This window comes from Oncorhynchus tshawytscha, linkage group LG19, assembly GCF_018296145.1.
Source record: "Oncorhynchus tshawytscha isolate Ot180627B linkage group LG19, Otsh_v2.0, whole genome shotgun sequence".
Taxonomy (NCBI): domain Eukaryota; kingdom Metazoa; phylum Chordata; class Actinopteri; order Salmoniformes; family Salmonidae; genus Oncorhynchus; species Oncorhynchus tshawytscha.
In genome coordinates, this window is record NC_056447.1 from 1,429,895 (window position 1) to 1,450,018 (window position 20,124).

Sequence of the window (20,124 nt, forward strand, 5' to 3'; positions counted from 1 at the left end):
ATATTGTATTATTCTCAATGAAACAAGTGTCAATGAATCATGACATTTAGCCTACCTGGACAAGAACGAAATATCTTATTTTCCAACGTTTCCAAACTCTCTGTCCCAACGCATAAAGGTACCTACAAATACAGAAAGATTAAGAGTCTTAATTGAAACATCTAATGTTAACTGTGTTTTATCACCGTGTAGCTGGAACTCAAACTCATTTACCACTGTTGGGATTATAGATTTGAAGAAGTATTAACCCAAAGCAAATTCAATTCAATCTAAATTAAATTCAATATATTATTTATAAAACATAAAACACGAGTTGCATCTAAAAATGACAAGATGTCCAGATGACAACAAGTCACAGCTCCAGTATCGGCTCTATTTATTTGGTCATCAGGAAGTCATTGAAAGATTGAGTCGGGTGACCAAGGTAGGTAGGTTAAATAAAATAAATCTAATATTGAGCAGCTCTTTAAAAAAAATATTTCCAAGAATATAGACTATTTTATTATTCACTGAGAACATAAGACATGTTCTTATAAAAAATATATATTATTACCAGCACAGTGAAAAATGATTTACAACATTTTATTGAGGTTTATGCTGCAAATATTGTGACAAAGGGTAGGCCTAATTTATGAATTGCAAATAACAACTGTGATAGGCCAAATTGTAGAAGCATAATAATTTCAGCCATGACACAATCAAGCAAATGTTTTCTCTGAGTCTCTTCCCTTGGAAAGCTTGACCATTGTCAGAAATCAAATTATTAAAATCTGGAAGCTCCATAACCAAATCACCAATTCCCCGAAGTCAAACAATGGGGAATAACGCGTGTGGGAAAGTGGAAGAAAAGAGGAGAGGGGCTGCCCTTTATGAAAAGGCCCCCAGTCCAGGTGGTGAGCCCTCGTGAATGCGGACCTGAATATCTGGGCCATTCTCCAGGAGTTGGGTTAACATGTGGCAGAAGTAATCATCCACATGTGAACATTATTTTCCGTTCTTACTCAAACACCTTTCAGCCACTCATGATCCCATTTGCGACCCCAGAGGTGCGGACCAATGAACACGCGGCCGCAGGAACATTTTCTGTCCTTGATACAATGCATACTGCTCATGCACTTCACGCATTCATGTTTTCATTGGTAGGCCAGGTCTATACAAAATTACAACAGCAGTTACATCTATTCAAGCAACGCTTAGGCAATTTTTAAAAATGAATCAAATTAACCCTACAAAGAGAGAGCAGCCACAGTAGTTAAAACTGTCACTTGTATGAGAAAAGCAAGTACTTACCGGGGCAAAGAGAGCCATTGATCAAGATTGAACCAAATCAAACATATTAAGTGTGAGAAACTAAATATCTCCAGAAATGACATTGTCAAAAGGGGTTTAAGTTACAAGAAGGTTATATTCAAAAGGGATAACAAGGCAACTAGATAGAAAAGACTACCCTGTAAGCCTATCAAGAATGGTCAGAGATCTCTAGATAAAAAATAAATTTAAAAAAGCATTTTTTCAGATTTGTCCTAATAGTTACCATCTATCAATCTTCCCAATTGTTTAAAATGTTAAAAAAACACAGTATATTAATTATTTGAACATTTGGAAGTTTTGGAGTAACAATGCACCTGTGTGGACATTTGTTAGAACTGCACCTAGATGTTGCGAAGTACTTTGCACATTTTACATTCAAGCTTTCTCAACGTCCACACGAACCCCTCAGCCAAAAACAGGTTCATGCACACACGTACATACACCCTGGTGGTGTCTGTCCTAACTCCATTGTACACACACCCTGGTGGTGTCTGTCCTGACTCCATTGTACACACACCCTGATGGTGTCTGTCCTGACTCCATTGTCCACACACCCTGATGGTGTCTGTCCTGACTCCATTGTACATACACCCTGATGGTGTCTGTCCTGACTCCATTGTCCACACACCCTGATGGTGTCTGTCCTGACTCCATTGTACATACACCCTGGTGGTGTCTGTCCTGACTCCATGGTACATACACCCTGGTGGTGTCTGTCCTGACTCCATTGTACATACACCCTGGTGGTGTCTGTCCTGACTCCATGGTACATACACCCTGGTGGTGTCTGTCCTGACTCCATGGTACATACACCCTGGTGGTGTCTGTCCTGACTCCATGGTATATACACCCTGGTGGTGTCTGTCCTGACTCCATTGTCTTCCAGTCATTGGTGGTGTTAGTAGCACCCTGGTGGTGTCTGTCCTGACTCCATTGTCTTCCAGTCAAAAGCCCCTCCCCCTTCAAAAGCCTCAACACCAGTAGATTATTTTTATTTAAATGGAACCTTTATTTAACTAGGCAAGTCAGTTAAGAACAAATTCTTATTTACAATGACTGTAGCGACACCTCAAGCACTGAGGTGCAGTGCCTTAGACCCCTGCGCCACACACACACACAGAGAGAGAGAGAGAGAAGAGAGAGAGAGAAGAGAGAGAGAGAGAAGAGAGAGAGAGAGAGAGAGAGAGAGGAGAGATATATTTTGTAAGATTCTTCTACATGTAGAGGGGAAAACTACAAAAGCTGAGCAAAAAAAAAGAGCCCCCTCATCCAGCTGGTCCTGAGTTCACAAACCTGTTTTACTAACACACTAAAGCCTCAGGACCAGAGCATCCAATTAATCAGAATAAACTAAATTATAACACAGTCAAAACAAAACTACATGGCCTATTGGCAAACACAAGCACAAAGCAAAATGCAGTGCTATCTGGCCCTAAATCAACAGTACACCATGGCAAACTATTTGACCATGGTTACTGATCAAAACCTTAGAAAAACCTTGACAAAGTACAGACTCTCTGAGCACAGCCTTGCCATTGAGAAAGGTAGATACAGGAAAACCTGGCTCCCTGTAGAGGAAAGGCTGTGCAACCACATCACCACAGCAGAACCTGAGACAGAGCTGCATTTCCTGACAAAATGTTTAAATATATATCAAACAATTAGAGTGTCATTTCCCTAAATTGTAAACCCTTATTTAAGTTTTCAAAGACCTCTCTGATGAAAATAGGCTACCCGTCCTGTTGGGGGAAGACGCAGAGAGCTGTGGGTTGGCAGCACACTACATTGCTGCCTGCCATAAAATGAGAGACAGTGTCTGACAGACCAACCAACATGCACATGTCCTCTATGCCATTGTTATGGCCGATTGCATGGTTATTTTTACCCTTGATTATTGTTGTTACTGATTGTCCCGCTGACAATATGGATTATTATTATTTTAATTATGTTAATATTGTAAATGTATCAAAGTACAGTACGCTTTGGCAATATGTACATTGTTACATCATGCCAATAAAGCAAATTCAATATAATTTAAATTGAGAGAGGGGGGGGAGTAAAACACAGGAACAACAACAGTAATACCAGAGTGGATGGAGCCCATTCACTCACATATTTGTCCCCAAAGAGAAATAAAAGGGGTGAGAGAGAGAGAGAGAGAGAGAGAGAGAAAAGAGGGGGTATCTGAATGTAAGGGATTGAAAAAAGGGAGGGGTGGGAGGAGAGGAGAGCAAGAGTTCTTAACTCTTTCCGACTTGGTGAATTGAAAGTGTGAGAGAGGATGAAGGGATATAGAGAAGTAGATAGGAAAGGTGAGCAGGGAGGTAGACAGAGATGGGGAGGAAGGCAGACACAGAGGAAGAGAGAGTAAATGTGCTGAATGACTATAAATAAAAACTTTGTTTTAAGTGAAGAGTAGAGAGAAAGAGAGGAGACAGAGCGAGTATGAAAGCGCTCTCTGTTTATGAGGAATTTGAATTGCATTGGGCCACACCCCACAGGAAGCATAACTTGAATACAATTTGAATGAAATTGAAATGGCTTATTTATTCTACACATCAACATTTATGTTGACATCATGCATGGTTACCAATGCCATGTAGCATCTGGTTGAAACATTTTAAACAATTAAGGCATTCTTCTATGGGACAGATCAAAGTTTACTTGGGGAGGGGTGGTCCAAAATAGGGGATGGTTGTCAAACTTTTCATCTTTTTTTGCTTTGGGGAGGGTAGGGCATTTTTTTCCACTGGTATACATTTGCTATTCTGCTCGTATTTTCCCTTTAAACAATGCTTGACTTACTTTTGATATTACCCTAATAAATCTTAGAAATGTTTTTAAATTTAAAAAAAAAAATTAAACTTCAGCTAATGCAGGCCTATGATATGAAGGCAGTGCACCCCGGTGCTCCAACTGACTCGAACCGTTGAACTTGAAGTGAGGAAGTCTGTTTCGGGCCTTCCAGAGTTACTCCTATAAATCAAACAACATAATGTTAATCTTTATACGAATATTTGAATTACGAATTACCATCCTTCTGTACGTCTATATCTGTATAGCAGAGGCAGTAGCCATCTGCTATAAAGAAATTCATATCAGTGTCTTAGCATGCCACCTGTATATCTCTATAACTCTGGGGATAGGCCTAAGCTTCTCTTCCTTTATATAGGCATTATATATACAGTACCAAAAGCTACTCATTCAAGGGTTTTTCTTTATTTGTACTATTATCTACATTGTAGAATAATAGTGAAGACATCAAAACTATGAAATAACACATATGGAATCATGTTGTAACCAAAAAAAGTGTTAAACAAATCCAAATATATTTTATATCAGAGGTTCTTCTTAGTACCCACACTTTGCCTTGATGACAGCTTTGCACATGCTTGGCATTCTCTCAACCAGCATCATGAGGTAGTCAATTAACAGGTGTCCCTTGTTCAAAGTGAATTTGTGGATTTTTTTTCCTTCTTAATGCGTTTAAGCCAATCAGTTGTGTTGTGACAAGGTAGGGTTGGTATACAGAAGACAGCCTTATTTGGTAAAAGACCAAGTCCATATAATGGCAAGAACAGCTCAAATAAGCAAAGAGAAACGACAGTCCATCATTACTTTAAGACATGAAGGTCAGTAAATACGGAAGATTTCTAAAGTTAGAGTTACACCTGATGGCAAATACTGATTTTCCACCATAATTTGCAAATAAATTCATTAAAAATCCTACAATGTGATTTTCTGGATTTTTTTGTGTCATTTTGTCTGTCAAAGTTGAAGTCTACCTATGATGAAAATTACAGGCCTCTCTCATCTTTTTAAGTGGGAGAACTTGCACAATTGGTGTCTGACTAAATACGTTTTTGCCCCACTGTACATAGACAGTACGGACTGTGCAAAAGTTTTAGGCAGGTGTGAAAAAATACTGTGAAGTAAGAAAGCTTTCAAAAATAGACATGTTAATAGATTATATTTATCAATTAACTAAATGCAAAGTGAGTGAACAGAAGAAAAATCTACATCAAATCCATACTTGGTGTGACCAGCTGTTGCCTTCAAAACAGCATAAATTCTTCTAGATACACATGTAAAGTCAGGGATTTTGTAGGCATATATAGTCAGGTGTATGATTAAACAATTACACCAAACAGGTGCTGATGATCATCAATTAAATGTGTAGGTTAAAATACAATCATTAACTGAAACAGAAACAACAGTGTAAGAGGAATAAAACTGGGTGAGGAACAGCCAAACTCAGTTAACAAGGTGAGGTTGCTGAAGACAGTTTATTGTCAAAAATCATACACCATGGCAAGACTGAGAACAGCAACAAGACACAAGGTAGTTATACTGCATCAACAAGGTCTCTCTCAGGCAGAAATGTCAAGGCAGACAGGGGTTTCCAGATGTGCTGTCTAAGCTCTTTTGAAGAAGCACAAAGAAACGGACAACGTTGAGGACCGTAGACACAGTGGTCGGCCAAGGAAACTTACTGCAGCAGATGAAATACAGATCAGATCAGATCAGATCATGCTTACTTCCCTTTGCAATCGGAAGTTGTCCAGCAGTGCCATCAGCTCAGAATTGGCAGAAAACAGTGGGACCCTGGTACACCCATCTACTGTCCGGAGGTCTGGTCAGAAGTGGCCTTCATCGAAGACTTGCGGCCAAAAAGCCATGCCTCTGACGTGGACACAAGGCCAAGCGACTCAACTATGCACGAAAACACAGGAACCGGGGAGTAGAAAAATGGCAGCAGGTGCTCTGGACTGATGAGTCTAAATTTGAAATATTTGGCTGTAGCAGAAAGGAATTTGTTTGCCAAAGGGCTGGAGAGCGGTACACGAATGAGTGTCTGCAGGCAACAGTGAAGCATGGTGGAGGTTCCTTGAAAGTTTGGGGCTGAATTTCTGCAAATGGAGTTGGGGATTTGGTCAGAGGAGTCCTGGAAGTGATGGTATGGCCCACACAGAGCCCTGATCTCAACATCATCGAGTCTGTCTGGGATTACATGAAGAGAGAGAGGCACCTGAGGCTGCCTAAATCCACAGAAGAACTGTGGTTAGTTCTCCAAGATGTTTGGGCCAAACTACCTGCCGAGTTCCTTCAAAAACTGTGTGCAAGTGTACCTAGAAGAATTGATGCTGTTTTGAAGGCAAAGAGTGGTCACACCAAATATTGATTTGATGTAGATTTTTCTTCTGTTCACTCACTTTGCATTTTGCTAATTGATAAATATAAACTGTTAACATGTCTATTTTTGAAAGCATTCTTACTTTGCAGCATTTTTTCACACCTGCCTAAAATTTTTGTACAGTACTGTATTTAATTTGTTTTATTTATTTATTTCGATATTAATATCATTCAGTGGACACCTAAGCCTATTGGCCTATGCATGCAACGCCCTGATACATTTAGTGCTCAAATCTCTGAAAGCTGAACCGTGCGGTCAACAATTATTGTTTTAAGAAGGTAGCCCCCCCGTCCAACAATGACTGCCTCGCCTGGTTCACTAACTACTTCTCAGATAGAGTTAAGTGTGTCAAATCGGAGGGCCTGTTGTCCGGAACTCTGGCAGTGTCTATGGGGGTGCCACAGGGTTCAATTCTCAGGCCGATTCTCTTCTCTGTATATATTAATGATGTCGCTCTTGCTGCGGGTGATTCTTTGATCCTCCTCTACGCAGACGACACCATTCTGTATACATCTGGCCCTTCTTAGGACACTGTGTTAACAAACCTCCAGACGAGCTTACACGCCATACAACACTCCTTCCATGGCCTCCAACTGCTCTTAAATGCTAGTAAAACTAAATGCATGCTCTTAAACCGATCACTGCCCCGCACCCGCCCGCCCGACTAGCATCACTACTCTGGACGGTTCTGACTTAGAATATGTGGACAACTATAAATACCTAGGTGTCTGGCTAGACCGTAAACTCTCCTTCCAGACTCACATTAGGCATCTCCAATCCAAAGTTAGATCAAGAATCGGCCTCCTTCACTCATGCTGCCAAACATACCCTTTTAAAACTGTCGATCCTACCGATCCTAACTGACTATCCTACCGGCAATGCCATTTACAAATTAGCCTCCAACACTCTACTCCAAAAAATGGATGCAGTCTATCACAGTGCCATCCGTTTTATCACCAAAGCCCCATATACCACCCACCACTGCGACCTGTATGCTCTCGTTGGCTGGCCCTCGCTACATATTCATCGCCAAACCCACTGGCTCCAGGTCATATATAAGTCTTTGCTAGGTATAGCTCCGCCTTACTTCAACTCACTGGTCACCATAGCAACACCCACCCGTAGCACGCGCTCCAGCGGGTATATTTCACTTGTCCTCCCCAAAGCCAACACCTCCTTTGGCCGCCTTTCCTTCCAGTTCTCTGCTGCCAATGACTAGAATGAATTGCAAAAATCACTGAAGTTGGAGACTTATATCTCTCTCTCACTAAATTTAAGCGTCAGCTGTCAGAGCAGCTTACCAATCACTGCAGCTGTACACAGCCCATCTGTAAATAGCCCATCCAACCAACTACCTACCTCATCCCCATATTTGTTTTTGTTTTTCTGCTCTTTTTGCACACCAGTATTTCTACTTGCACATCCTCATCTGCACATATTTCACTCCAGTGTAAATTTCTAAATTGTAATTACTTCGCCACTATTGGCCTATTTATTGCCTTACCTCCTTACTTAATTTGCACACAACGTGTACAGATCTTTCTATTGTGTTATTGACTGTACGTTTGTTTATCCCATGTGTAACTCTGTGTTGTTATTTTTGTCGCACTGCTTTGCTTTATCTTGGCCAGGTCGCAGTTGTAAATGAGAACTTGTTCTCAACTGGCCTACCTGGTTAAATAAAAGGTGAAATAAAAAATGAAAAAATAAAAATAGGCTATAAAGTTTAGCATATTCTACACATTGAAACACAAGGAATAGTGTTTTTGTCATTTGTTATAGGCTGTTTTTAAGGACACATAAAATGTCCAATATCCCTTGTTTATTGATGGCGCTGGCTGCGCCATGTTGGATCTGAATGCATATAGATGTCCATCAAATTTCTCAAATGTCCAGTAAATTAAAATCTTCACCGTCATCTTGTCCAGCGCCAAATTTTACTAAAAGGAAACTCTGAAATTGTATATTGTTTTTAATTAAGATTTTAGAATATTCACACGCAAATCTGTCGTCAATTCAATGGAAACCTAGCTATAGACACCGTAAAGTCTCAAGTGCGCTAGTCCAGTGTCACTTTGATTATGCCTGCACATCATGGTTCACCAGCAGCTCCAGAGATCTAAAGAATAAGCTACCAGCCAAACAAGCTTGTAAGAATTGAACTTAAACTCCCATCTCATACTCATCTGGAGGTAGAGCATTTTTTAATCTCTATCTCTGTAATATGTCTGTATTTATGTAATTGTATATGTATTTATGTAAAAAATAGGGACCACGATGGACATAAGTCCCCGACTTTATTGTGCAATCCCCATCCCTTTAAAAAAATCTGTGTATATACGTATTGTTTTTTACCGACAAATAAAAATCTAGCAACGAATCAATCAATCCAAACTGTGCAGTGGCCAATTGATGACTGGAAAGAGACATCTGTTTCAAAACACCAAAAAGTGTGACATACTAGACATAGTTTATTTATTGTCGTGTTGGAAACACAAACCATGATGTTGAAGTGCCCGAAGTCGGAATGCATTGATTATTGGTAGTGTGGTGTATCGGTACAGAAACCTGTTGGTGGAAAATTACTTACTGACTTTATTGTCCCCATGGGTAAATTTTGTTGCAGTGTCATGTACACGTTTAAAGTGCCGTTTAAATACAAAACAAAATGGACAATACAACTTTCATAACAGTTACATACCAATAAAACACTTTTTGTTTTTAAAGACTAGCCTGCTGGCCTTACTGAGTCGATAGGAACATTAGCCAGAGCTATTTAGGAGGGATATCACACCTGGCACAAATGATTGTCTAGTTCTGTTTTTCCTGCTGAGCGGTGCCCTATACCTGCGCCCAGAGATGAGTAGTTCAAGGTCCGGGTACAGGGGGTGGCTTGGGTCTAAAATTATTTTGTGAGCCTTGCGGAGGGCCCTGACCTTAAAGATCTCATCCAGGCCTGTCTGGTTGACTCCAAGTACCTTGCTTCCTGTGGTGATAATCCTTCTCAGCATATTTCTCTGGCTGACAGTGACATTGCCAAACCAACAAACAACGCAAAAAGTTTAAATACTCTCAATGAAAGATTCATAAAACAGAGTCAGTATAGTACAGTCTACATTAAAAGATCCCAGCTTTTTGAGAAAGTACAGTCTGTTGGCTGTTTTTGTAGATCAGGTCTGTACATTTACTCCACTGAAGCTTATTGTCCAAGAGGTGGTAAAATACCCAGATATCTCTATTCCTCTACAATCTCTATATTCTGACCTCTGATAGATGTTGCAGAGGTAGGTGGTGAACACTTCCTGAAGTCTAAGCACGTCTCTTTGGTCTTGTTGGTATTGAGGACCAAGTGTGATTCCTCACACCACTCTACAAAGTCATCTAGGACCGGGCCATGATGTTCCTCGTCATCATGCAACAGGCTGATCATGGCAGTGTCATCAGCGAACTTAACGAGGTGTCTGTCAGGATGGGAACTAGGACAACTATTAGTATTTATTATTAATTCATTCCATATACAGTACCAGCCAAAAGTTTGGACACTCATTCAAGGGTTTTTCTATTTTATTACTATTTTCTACATTGTAGAATAATAATGAAGACATCAAAACTATGAAATAAGACATAACCAAAAAAGTGTTAACCATATAAAAAACATAATTCATATTTGAGATTCTTCAAAGTAGCCACCATTTGCCTTGACGACAGCTTTGCACACTCTTGGCATTCTCTCAACCAGCTTCACCTGGAATGCTTTTCCAACAGTCTTGAAGGAGTTCCCACATATGCTGAGCACATGTTGGCTGCTTTTCCTTCCCTCTGTGGTCCAACTCATCCCAAAACATCTCAATTGGGTTGAAGTCGGGGGATTGTGGAGGTCAGGTCATCTGATGCAGCACTCCATCCCTCTCCTTCTTGGTCAAATAGCCCTTACGCAGCCTGGAGGTATGTTTTGGGTCATTGTCCTGTTGAAAAACAAATGATAATCCCACTAAGCGCAAACCAGATGGGATGGCGTATCAATACAGAATGATGTGGTAGCCATGCTGGATAAGTGTGCCTTGAATTCTAAATAAATCACTGACATTGTCACCAGCAAAGCACACCCAACCATCACACTTCCACCTCCATGCTTCACGGTGGAAACCACCAAGATCATCCGTTCACCTACGCTGCATCTCAAAACAACTAAAAATCACTCATCAGACCACAGGACAGATTTCCATTGTGAATAATGACCATTGCTTGTGTTTTTTTGGCCCAAGCAAGTCTTCTTATTATCGGTGTCCATTAGTAATGGTTTCTTTGCAGCAATTCAACCACGTAGACCTGATTCATGCAGTCTCCTCTGAACAGTTGATGTGGAGGTGTGTCTGTTACTTAAACTCTGTGACTATCCTCTGCAGCAGAGGTAACTCTGGTTCTTCCTTTCCTGTGGCGGTCCTTATGAGTCAGTTTCATCATAGTGCTTGATGGTTTTTGCGACTGCACTTGACAAAACTTTAAAGGTTCTTGAAATGTTCCGTATTGACTGACCTTAATGTCTTAAAGTAATGATGGACTGTAGTTTCTCTTTGGTTATTTAGCTGTTCTTGCCCTAATATGGACTTGGTCTTTTACCAAATCGGGCTATCTTCTGTGTACCATCCCTACCTTGTCACAACACAACTGATTGGCTCAAATGCATTAAGGAAAGAAATTCCACAAATTCACTTTTAACAAGGAACACCTGTTAATTGAAATCCATTCCAGGTGACTAACTCATGGAGCTGGTTGAGAGAATGCCAAGCGTGTGCAAAGCTGGGCAAAGGGTGGCTACTTTGAAGAATCTCAAATATAGAATATATTTAAATTTGTTTAACACTTTTTGGGGTAATACATGATTCCATATGCGTTATTTAATCGTTTTGATGTCTTCACTATTATTCTACAATGTAGATAATAGTAATAAAAAAATATGGAATGAGTAGGTGTGTCCAACTTTGCCTGGTTACTATATTTCATATAATTATAAATATGGCATCAAAAATGTTGGGAATATGATATCCCCCTAGCTGATAATTGTCTGCAGCCGGCTCTGATTGCAGTGTAATGAAACAGGCAGGGAGACTGAGCTCAGTGAACCCTCACCCTTGTGGCCTGTAGCCTTGCGTGGCATCGACTGTGTCACAAAAGCATGCTGAAGTGGCAAAGTCGATATACACATTTAGAAACCCAGGGTCACTACAATAATTGTTATATGTGGTCGTAAACATTATCTTAGTTAATTCTTTGAGGGGGTAGGTTGTTCGATATATTTACAGTACAAGGGGAGGGTCATGTGAAAATATTGTTAACGTTGGGGAGGGGGGTGCATTTGTTTTTTTAAAACACTGAGATGGATCAGCCCCACCCCCCACTGAATTTCGATCTGTCCCTAAAACTATTTTGAAATAATTACAGTGGTCTCTAAACATTCTAAGGACATGTGGGTTGTCTATAATTCCCTCAATGTTTTAAATATCAGAAACAAATACATTTATTTGAAAAAATACTGTTTGACATCTGAGATATAATCAAAAAATATTTGAAAAGGTATTTGTATTCTTTGCATTAATAAGTGTCCGATTTGTCAAATGAATGAGACTATGTTTTATGTCTTGGTTGTATGGCTTTGAATTTCTTTGAATTAAATTATACTTCCTTCAATTCAAATTCTGCTTCCTGTGGGGTGTGGCCAACTCTCTCTCTCTCTCTGATGTTGGTGTCAGATTGCAGTCTTTCAGTCTTTGGGAGTACTGAGCCAGAACCCACCCTGTGCCTCTTCTCGCTCTCCCCCTCTCTTTAACTCACTCCCTCGCACTTCCCCCTTCTCCCCTTTTTCTGGTAGGTTGGAGGTGGTGGCAGATTGCAGTCTTTGGGAGAACTGAGACAGAGCTCCATCTTCTCTTCTCTGCCTCTTCGGCTCCCATCAACAGATGGCTGCTTTTAATGGTGAAGCACTCAACCTGAAAATACAACCTCTCCATCTCTCTGTATGTCTGTCAGTCTGTCTCTCTTTCTCCCCCTCCTCTCAGTCTCTCTCTATCCCTTTGCTCGCTTTCTTTCTTATTTCCTAGAATGGACAGTCCTCAGGTGTGCCTAGTGTGTTTATGTGTGTGCGTGTGTGTGTGTGTGTGTGTGTGTGTGTGTGTGTGCGTGTGCGCACCCTGGTGTCCTTGACACTCCAAGGGTCAGCTGAGATGATAATAAACTTTTGAAGGCACTAGCCAATTAGGGGGAGCCACTTACCATCCAGATAGACTGATAGATACACACACTTGCAAGAGTGTGCATGCGCAAATGCGAACACACACTTCACTCAGCACCCCGGTTCTCTTCATTAATTAGCAGAGCCAGAGTTATGAGGTGACCTCACAATGCTGCCCATCAGGGAGGCGGGGGCACTGTTGTAGACCTCAACCAGTCCTCCCAGGGGAATTGCACGAGAGGTCTCACAGGTCCAAACAGATGGACCTGGGGCGTTCCTACCGGGATCCGCATAAAACCTGTTTTTATTATATCGAGTCCCCTTCCAAATGGACCTGAGGACAACTAGACCAGTTCCGTACAGACCTGGACAGATACAGACCCGATCCGAGTGAAGGAAGCAGAAGAAAATATATGTTTTAAGCTACTTTATTAACCAGAGCTGATAAAGGGAGAGGTGCCACTCTAGTCAGTGGGGGAGGGGCCGTACTGTGATCTGTGATCGAGTGTAACAGGGAGCAGCAGTGTTGCCATGTTTGCGGTTTTCGAGCTGAATTGGGCCACTTTGAAAACAATGTTGCGGGTGAAAATGCATTGGTTGCGGGTTTTTGGGCTATTTCTAAGTTGCACCGAGGCCGCCATGGCATTTCTCTTAAAATATATATACACTGCTCAAAAAAATAAAGGGAACACTTAAACAACACAATGTAACTGCAAGTCAATCACACTTCTGTGAAATCAACCTGTCCACTTAGGAAGCAACACTGATTGACAATCAATTTCACATGCTGTTGTGCAAATGGAATAGACAACAGGTGGAAATTATAGGCAATTAGCAAGACACCCCCAATAAAGGAGTGGTTCTGCAGGTGGGGACCACAGACAACTTCTCAGTTCCTATGCTTCCTGGCTGATGTTTTGGTCACTTTTGAATGCTGGCGGTGCTTTCACTCTAGTGGTAGTATGAGACGGAGTCTACAACCCACACAAGTGGCTCAGGTAGTGCAGCTCATCTAGGATGGCACATCAATGCGAGCTGTGGCAAGAAGGTTTGCTGTGTCTGTCAGCGTAGTGTCCAGAGCATGGAGGCGCTACCAGGAGACAGGCCAGTACATCAGGAGACGTGGAGGAGGCCGTAGGAGGGCAACAACCCAGCAGCAGGACCGCTACCTCCGCCTTTGTGCAAGGAGGACCACTGCCAGAGCCCTGCAAAATGACCTCCAGTAGGCCACAAATGTGCATGTGTCTGCTCAAACAGTCAGAAACAGACTCCATGAGGGTGGTATGAGGGCCCGACGTCCACAGGTGGGGGTTGTGCTTACAGCCCAACACCGTGCAGGACGTTTGGCATTTGCCAGAGAACACCAAGATTGGCAATTCGCCACTGGCGCCCTTTGCTCTTCACAGATGAAAGCAGGTTCACACTGAGCACATGTGACAGACGTGACAGAGTCTGGAGACACCGTGGAGAACGTTCTGCTGCCTGCAACATCCTCCAGCATGACCGGTTTGGTGGTAGGTCAGTCATGGTGTGGGGGGGCATTTCTTTGGGGGGCCGCACAGCCCTCCATGTGCTCGCCAGAGGTAGCCTGACTGCCATTAGGTACCGAGATGAGATCCTCAGACCCCTTGTGAGACCATATGCTGGTGCGGTTGGCCCTGATTTCCTCCTAATGCAAGACAATGCTAGACCTCATGTGGCTGGAGTGTGTCAGCAGTTCTTGCAAGAGGAAGGCATTGATGCTATGGACTGGCCCGCTCGTTCCCCAGACCTGAATCCAATTGAGCACATCTGGGACATCATGTCTCGCTCCATCCACCAATGCCACGTTGCACCACAGACTGTCCAGGAGTTGGCAGATGCTTTAGTCCAGGTCTGGGAGGAGATCCCTCAGGAGACCATCCGCCACCTTATCAGGAGCATGCCCAGGCATTGTAGGGAGGTCATACAGGCACGTGGAGGCCACACACACTACTGAGCCTCATTTTGACTTGTTTTAAGGACATTACATCAAAGTTGGATCAGCCTGTAGTGTGGTTTTCCACTGTCAGATTTATCTATAGTAATGCACATCTATGCACAAAGGGGATTTATTTACAATTATAAACTGGGTGGGTCGAGCCCTGAATGCTGATTGGCTGACAGCCGTATATCAGGCTGCATACCACAGGTATGACAAAACATTTATTTGTACTACTCTAATTATGTTGGTAACCAGTTTATAAAGCAATAAGTCACCTCTGGGGTTTGTGGTATATGGCCAATATTCCACGGCTAAGGGCTGTGTCCAGGCACTCCGCGTTGCGTTGTGTGCATAAGAACAAACATTAGCCGTGGTATATTGGCCATATACCACACCTACTCAGGCCTTATTATAAACCTGGTTTGAACCCAGAATGCTGATTGGCTGAAAGCCGTGGTATATCAGACCATATACCACGGATATGATAAAACATGACTTTTTACTGTTCTAATTACGTTGGTAATCAGTTTATAATAGCAATAATGGCCCCTGGGGGTTTGTGGTATATGGCCAATATACCACGGCTAACAGCTGTATTCAGGCACTCTGCGTTGCGTCGTGCAGAGAACATCCCTTAGCCATGGTATATTGGCCATATACCATAACCCCTTGTGCCTTATTGCTTAATCATAGAAGTCAAGCGAGTTAAATCGACATCCATTGATGGAACATGATCTGGTGAATTTAATAAGGGCAAATGATCTTTTCTCTTGCCACATAGTCAAATTCCTTTATTATGTAATGTCATATCTTGCAATAATTATTATTTTGAAGAAACCCGAATTTAGCTTCTAATGTCGTTACAAGTTACTATGATAGTCCTCCTTAATTGGCTCGATAACATTATGGATACTCCTCCTCTCTTTTGGTCATTGTAGCCTATCCTTCTCCTTTACCTTTTAATTCCATAATTTTAATTTCACCATCCATTGACTAGATATATCCTAACTTTTGCCACACACGGACGCTCTATGACTGTAGCCTATTGTCGATTTGATAACTTATGATTGGCCAACAACAACAACAACAAGCTACATTCGCCACTCTCGTGAAAAGTCAGAGAAGTCTCTCTCTCTTTACAGCAGTCGTGTTTGGATCTGTAAGGACTTTCCAGACAAGTCAGTTAAAATTACAATCATATCCGATCCGACCCAGACCTGTGACATTATTTACAATTCTGGATCCAGACCCACTCGGGTCAGTGAAGACCTCTACCTTGCACTGACAGTGGAGTGCCATGATCCACCAAAGTATAGAACATGGATCATTTCAGAAGTCTGTTGGTTTTCTATTTTTTATTTATTTCACCTTTATTTAACCAGGTAGGCAAGTTGAGAACAAGTTCTCATTTACGATTGCGACCTGGCCAAGATAAAGCAAAGCAGTTCGACACATACAACGACACAGAGTTACACATGGAGTAAAACAAACATACAGTCACTAATACAGTAGAAAAACAAGTCTATATACAATGTGAGCAAATGAGGTGAGATAAGGGAGGTAAAGGCAACAACAAAAAGGCCATGGTGGCGAAGTAAATAGTATATAGCAAGTAAAACACTGGAATGGTAGATTTGCAGTGGAAGAACGTGCAAAGTAGAGATAGAAATAATGGCGTGCAAAGGAGCAAAATAAATAAATACAGTAGGGAAAGAGGTAGTTGTTTGGGCTAAATTATAGATGGGCTATGTACAGGTGCAGTAATCTGTGAGCTGCTCTGACAGCTGGTTCTTAAAGCTAGTGAGGGAGATGTATTTCCAGTTTCAGAGATTTTTGTAGTTCGTTCCAGTCATTGGCAGCAGAGAACTTGAAGGAGAGGCGGCCAAACGAAGAATTGGTTTTGGGGGTGACCAGAGAGGTATATCTGCTGGAGCGCGTGCTACAGGTGGGTGCTGCTATGGTGACCAGCGAGCTGAGATAAGGGGGGACTTTACCCAGCAGGGTCTTGTAGATGACCTGGAGCCAGTGGGTTTGGCGACGAGTATGAAACGAGGGCCAGCCAACGAGAGCGTACATGTCGCAGTGGTGGGTAGTATATGGGGCTTTGGTGACAAAACGGATGGCACTGTGATAGACTGCATCCAATTTATTGAGTAGGGTATTGGAGGCTATTTTGTAAATGACATCGCCGAAGTCGAGGATCGGTAGGATGGTCAGTTTTACATGGGTATGTTTGGCAGCATGAGTGAAGGATGCTTTGTTGCGAAATAGGAAGCCAATTCAAGATTTAACTTTGGATTGGAGATGTTTGATGTGAGGCTGGAAGGAGAGTTTACAGTCTAACCAGACACCTAGGTGTTTGTAGTTGTCCATATATTCTAAGTCAGAACCGTCCAGAGTAGTGATGTTGGACGGGCAGGCAGGTGCAGGCAGCGATCGGTTGAAGAGCATGCCTTTAGTTTTACTTGTATTTAAGAGCAATTGGAGGCCACGGAAGGAGAGTTGTATGGCATTGAAGCTTGTCTGGAGGGTTGTTAACACAGTGTCCAAAGAAGGGCCAGAAGTATACAGAATGGTGTCGTCTGCTTAGAGGTGGATCAGAGACTCACCAGCAGCAAGAGCGACATCATTGATGTATACAGAGAAGAGAGTCGGTCCAATAATTGAACCCTGTGGCACACCCATAGAGACTGCCAGAGGCCCGGACAACAGGCCCTCCGATTTGACACACTGAACTCTATCAAATAAGTAGTTGGTGAACCAGGCAAGGCAATCATTTGAGAAACCAAGGCTATCGAGTCTGCAGATGAGGATGTGGTGATTGACAGAGTCGAAAGCCTTGGCCAGGTCAATGAAAAAGGCTGCACAGTATTGTTTCTTATCGATGGCGGTTAGAGATATCGTTTAGGACCTTGAGCGTGGCTGAGGTGCACCCATGACCAGCTCTGAAACCAGATTGCATAGCGGAGAAGGTACGTGGGATTCGAAATGATCGGTAATCTGTTTGTTGACTTGGCTTTCGAAGACCTTAGAAAGGCATGGTAGGATAAAAATAGGTCTGTAGCAGTTTGGTTCAAGAGTGTCCCCCCCTTTGAATAGGGGGATGACCGCAGCTGCTTTCCAATCTTTGGGAATCTCAGACGACACGAAAGAGAGGTTGAACAGGCTAATAATAGGGGTTGCAACATTTTCGGCAGATAATTTTAGAATGAAAGGGTCCAGATTGTCTAGCCCGGCTGATTTGTAGGGGTCCAGATTTTGCAGCTCTTTCAGAACATCAGCTTACTCGATTTGGGTGAAGGAGAAATGGGGAAGGCTTGGGTGAGTTGCTGTGGGGGGTGCAGTGCTGTTAACCGGGGTAGGTGTAGCCAGGTGGAAAGCATGGCCAGCCGTAGAAAAAAGCTTATTGAAATTCTCAATTATAGTGGATTTATCGGTGGTGACAGTGTTCCCTATCCTCAGTGCAGTGGGCAGCTGGGAGGAGGTTTTCTTATTCTCCATGGACTTTACAATGTCCTAGAACTTTTTTGAGTTTGTGTTGCAAGGAAGCAAATTTCTGCTTGAAAAAGCTAGCCTTGGCTTTTCTAACTGCCTGTGAATATTGGTTTCTAGCTTCCCTGAAAGGTTGTGGGCTGTGCTCTGTTCAGAAGCAATGTAGGCAATGCAAAAGTCAAAAAGTCAACTTGTTACTTTGTAGTCCATGGTGCATGAACTGAAGAACAAACTGGAATTAGATGTTTTTCACTGAAAAGAGGAAGGATTGGTTCAATTCGGCTTAGATTGAGTATCCCTAGACATTTTCTAGCCAGATAAGACCAGTCTTGCTATTCCAGTGATTTGACTGATGGCATGAATGTCATTGGCTTTAAAAATGGAGCTGGGCTGCCCTCTGTTGGAGTGAAGGAAGCCCAACATGAAATACATTCAATATCATCAAAATGTACCTGAAATAATGCATTCCAATCAAATAGACAAGGCAGAATGACTTGAACACACACATACGTCTCCTATAAAAAAATGTTCTGTCCGCATACAGACAGACAGAAGTTACCCGTGCCTCTTCTCCTTAGCTCATCATCTTCCTCTCTACCCCCTTCTTTCTCTCCATCTCCTCTATCAGCCACCACTAGGGGGTGCTGCTATCCTTTCTTTGCCTTGTGTTCTAATGACAGTTTCTATTACAGGCTAACCCTTAAAACGTTAGTCACTTTGTTGTTTTTCATTATATCTCCACACAAAACATACATATCCCATACAAATATATCCTAGTAAACTCTAGGGTCTTATAAAATTCTTTATAGTGTGACCTAAGCTTGCCTGCCTCCCTGACCTCCACTGCCACCTAACATCATACCAACTTGGTAGTGTATTTCATACCCTCAGTATGACTGGGTAGTGTAGTTCATACCCTCAGTATGACTGGGTAGTGTAGTTCATACCCTCAGTATGACTGGGTAGTGTATTTCATAACCTCAGTATGACTGGGTAGTGTATTTCATACCCTCAGTATGACTGGGTAGTGTATTTCATAACCTCAGTATGACTGGGTAGTGTATTTCATAACCTCAGTATGACTGGGTAGTGTATTTCAAACCCTCAGTATGACTGGGTAGTGTATTTCAAACCCTCAGTATGACTTGGTAGTGTATTTCATAACCTCAGTATGACTGGGTAGTGTAGTTCTTACCCTCAGTATGACTGGGTAGTGTAGTTCTTACCCTCAGTATGACTGGGTAGTGTATTTCATACCCTCAGTATGACTGGGTAGTGTATTTCATACCCTCAGTATGACTGGGTAGTGTATTTCATAACCTCAGTATGACTGGGTAGTGTATTTCATAACCTCAGTATGACTGGGTAGTGTAGTTCTTACCCTCAGTATGACTGGGTAGTGTAGTTCTTACCCTCAGTATGACTGGGTAGTGTATTTCATAACCTCAGTACGACTGGGTAGTGTAGTTCTTACCTTCAGTATGACTGGGTAGTGTAGTTCTTACCCTCAGTATGACTGGGTAGTGTAGTTCTTACCCTCAGTATGACTGGGTAGTGTAGTTCTTACCCTCAGTATGACTGGGTAGTGTAGTTCATACCCTCAGTATGACTGGGTAGTGTAGTTCTTACCCGCTGTGCTTCATGTTGGGGGGTTTGTCCATGCGGACAGCTAGTTGGATCTTTAGCTCTACGTCCTGACTGTTCTTGGACACCACCATCTTGTGGAGCTCAGCCTGCTTGGGTCCGTTGGTAGTTGGGTTCAGGATCACCTGGGAATGGGAGAGCGGGAAAGGAAAGGATGGGGGTGACAAAGGGCGAGTGCACAGGAGAGATAATAAACTATTTTACAGAAGGTGAAGTAATGATGGCTTCTGGCTTCACCACCACCAAAATATACAAACAGTCTCTCTCATCAGACAGTTAGTCAGTGACAGA

General features: G+C 42.3%; 1 protein-coding gene across 3 annotated transcripts in view; it reads right to left on the bottom strand.

Annotated features, from left to right (window-relative positions):
* LOC112218214 (calcium-dependent secretion activator 2-like) overlaps positions 1–20,124 on the bottom strand; it is a 166,210-nt gene that overhangs the window by 95,648 nt on the left and 50,438 nt on the right. For all 3 annotated transcript variants that reach the window (XR_006079328.1, XM_042301225.1, XM_024378837.2), the window contains exons 6-7: positions 19,819–19,958; positions 56–122 (exon numbers count right to left, since the gene is read on the bottom strand). Coding sequence is in view for 2 of the 3 variants with exons in the window: in XM_042301225.1 (XP_042157159.1) it covers positions 56–122; positions 19,819–19,958 (207 nt within the window). In the remaining variant the exon portion in view is untranslated. The remainder of the gene's footprint in view (positions 1–55; positions 123–19,818; positions 19,959–20,124) is intronic.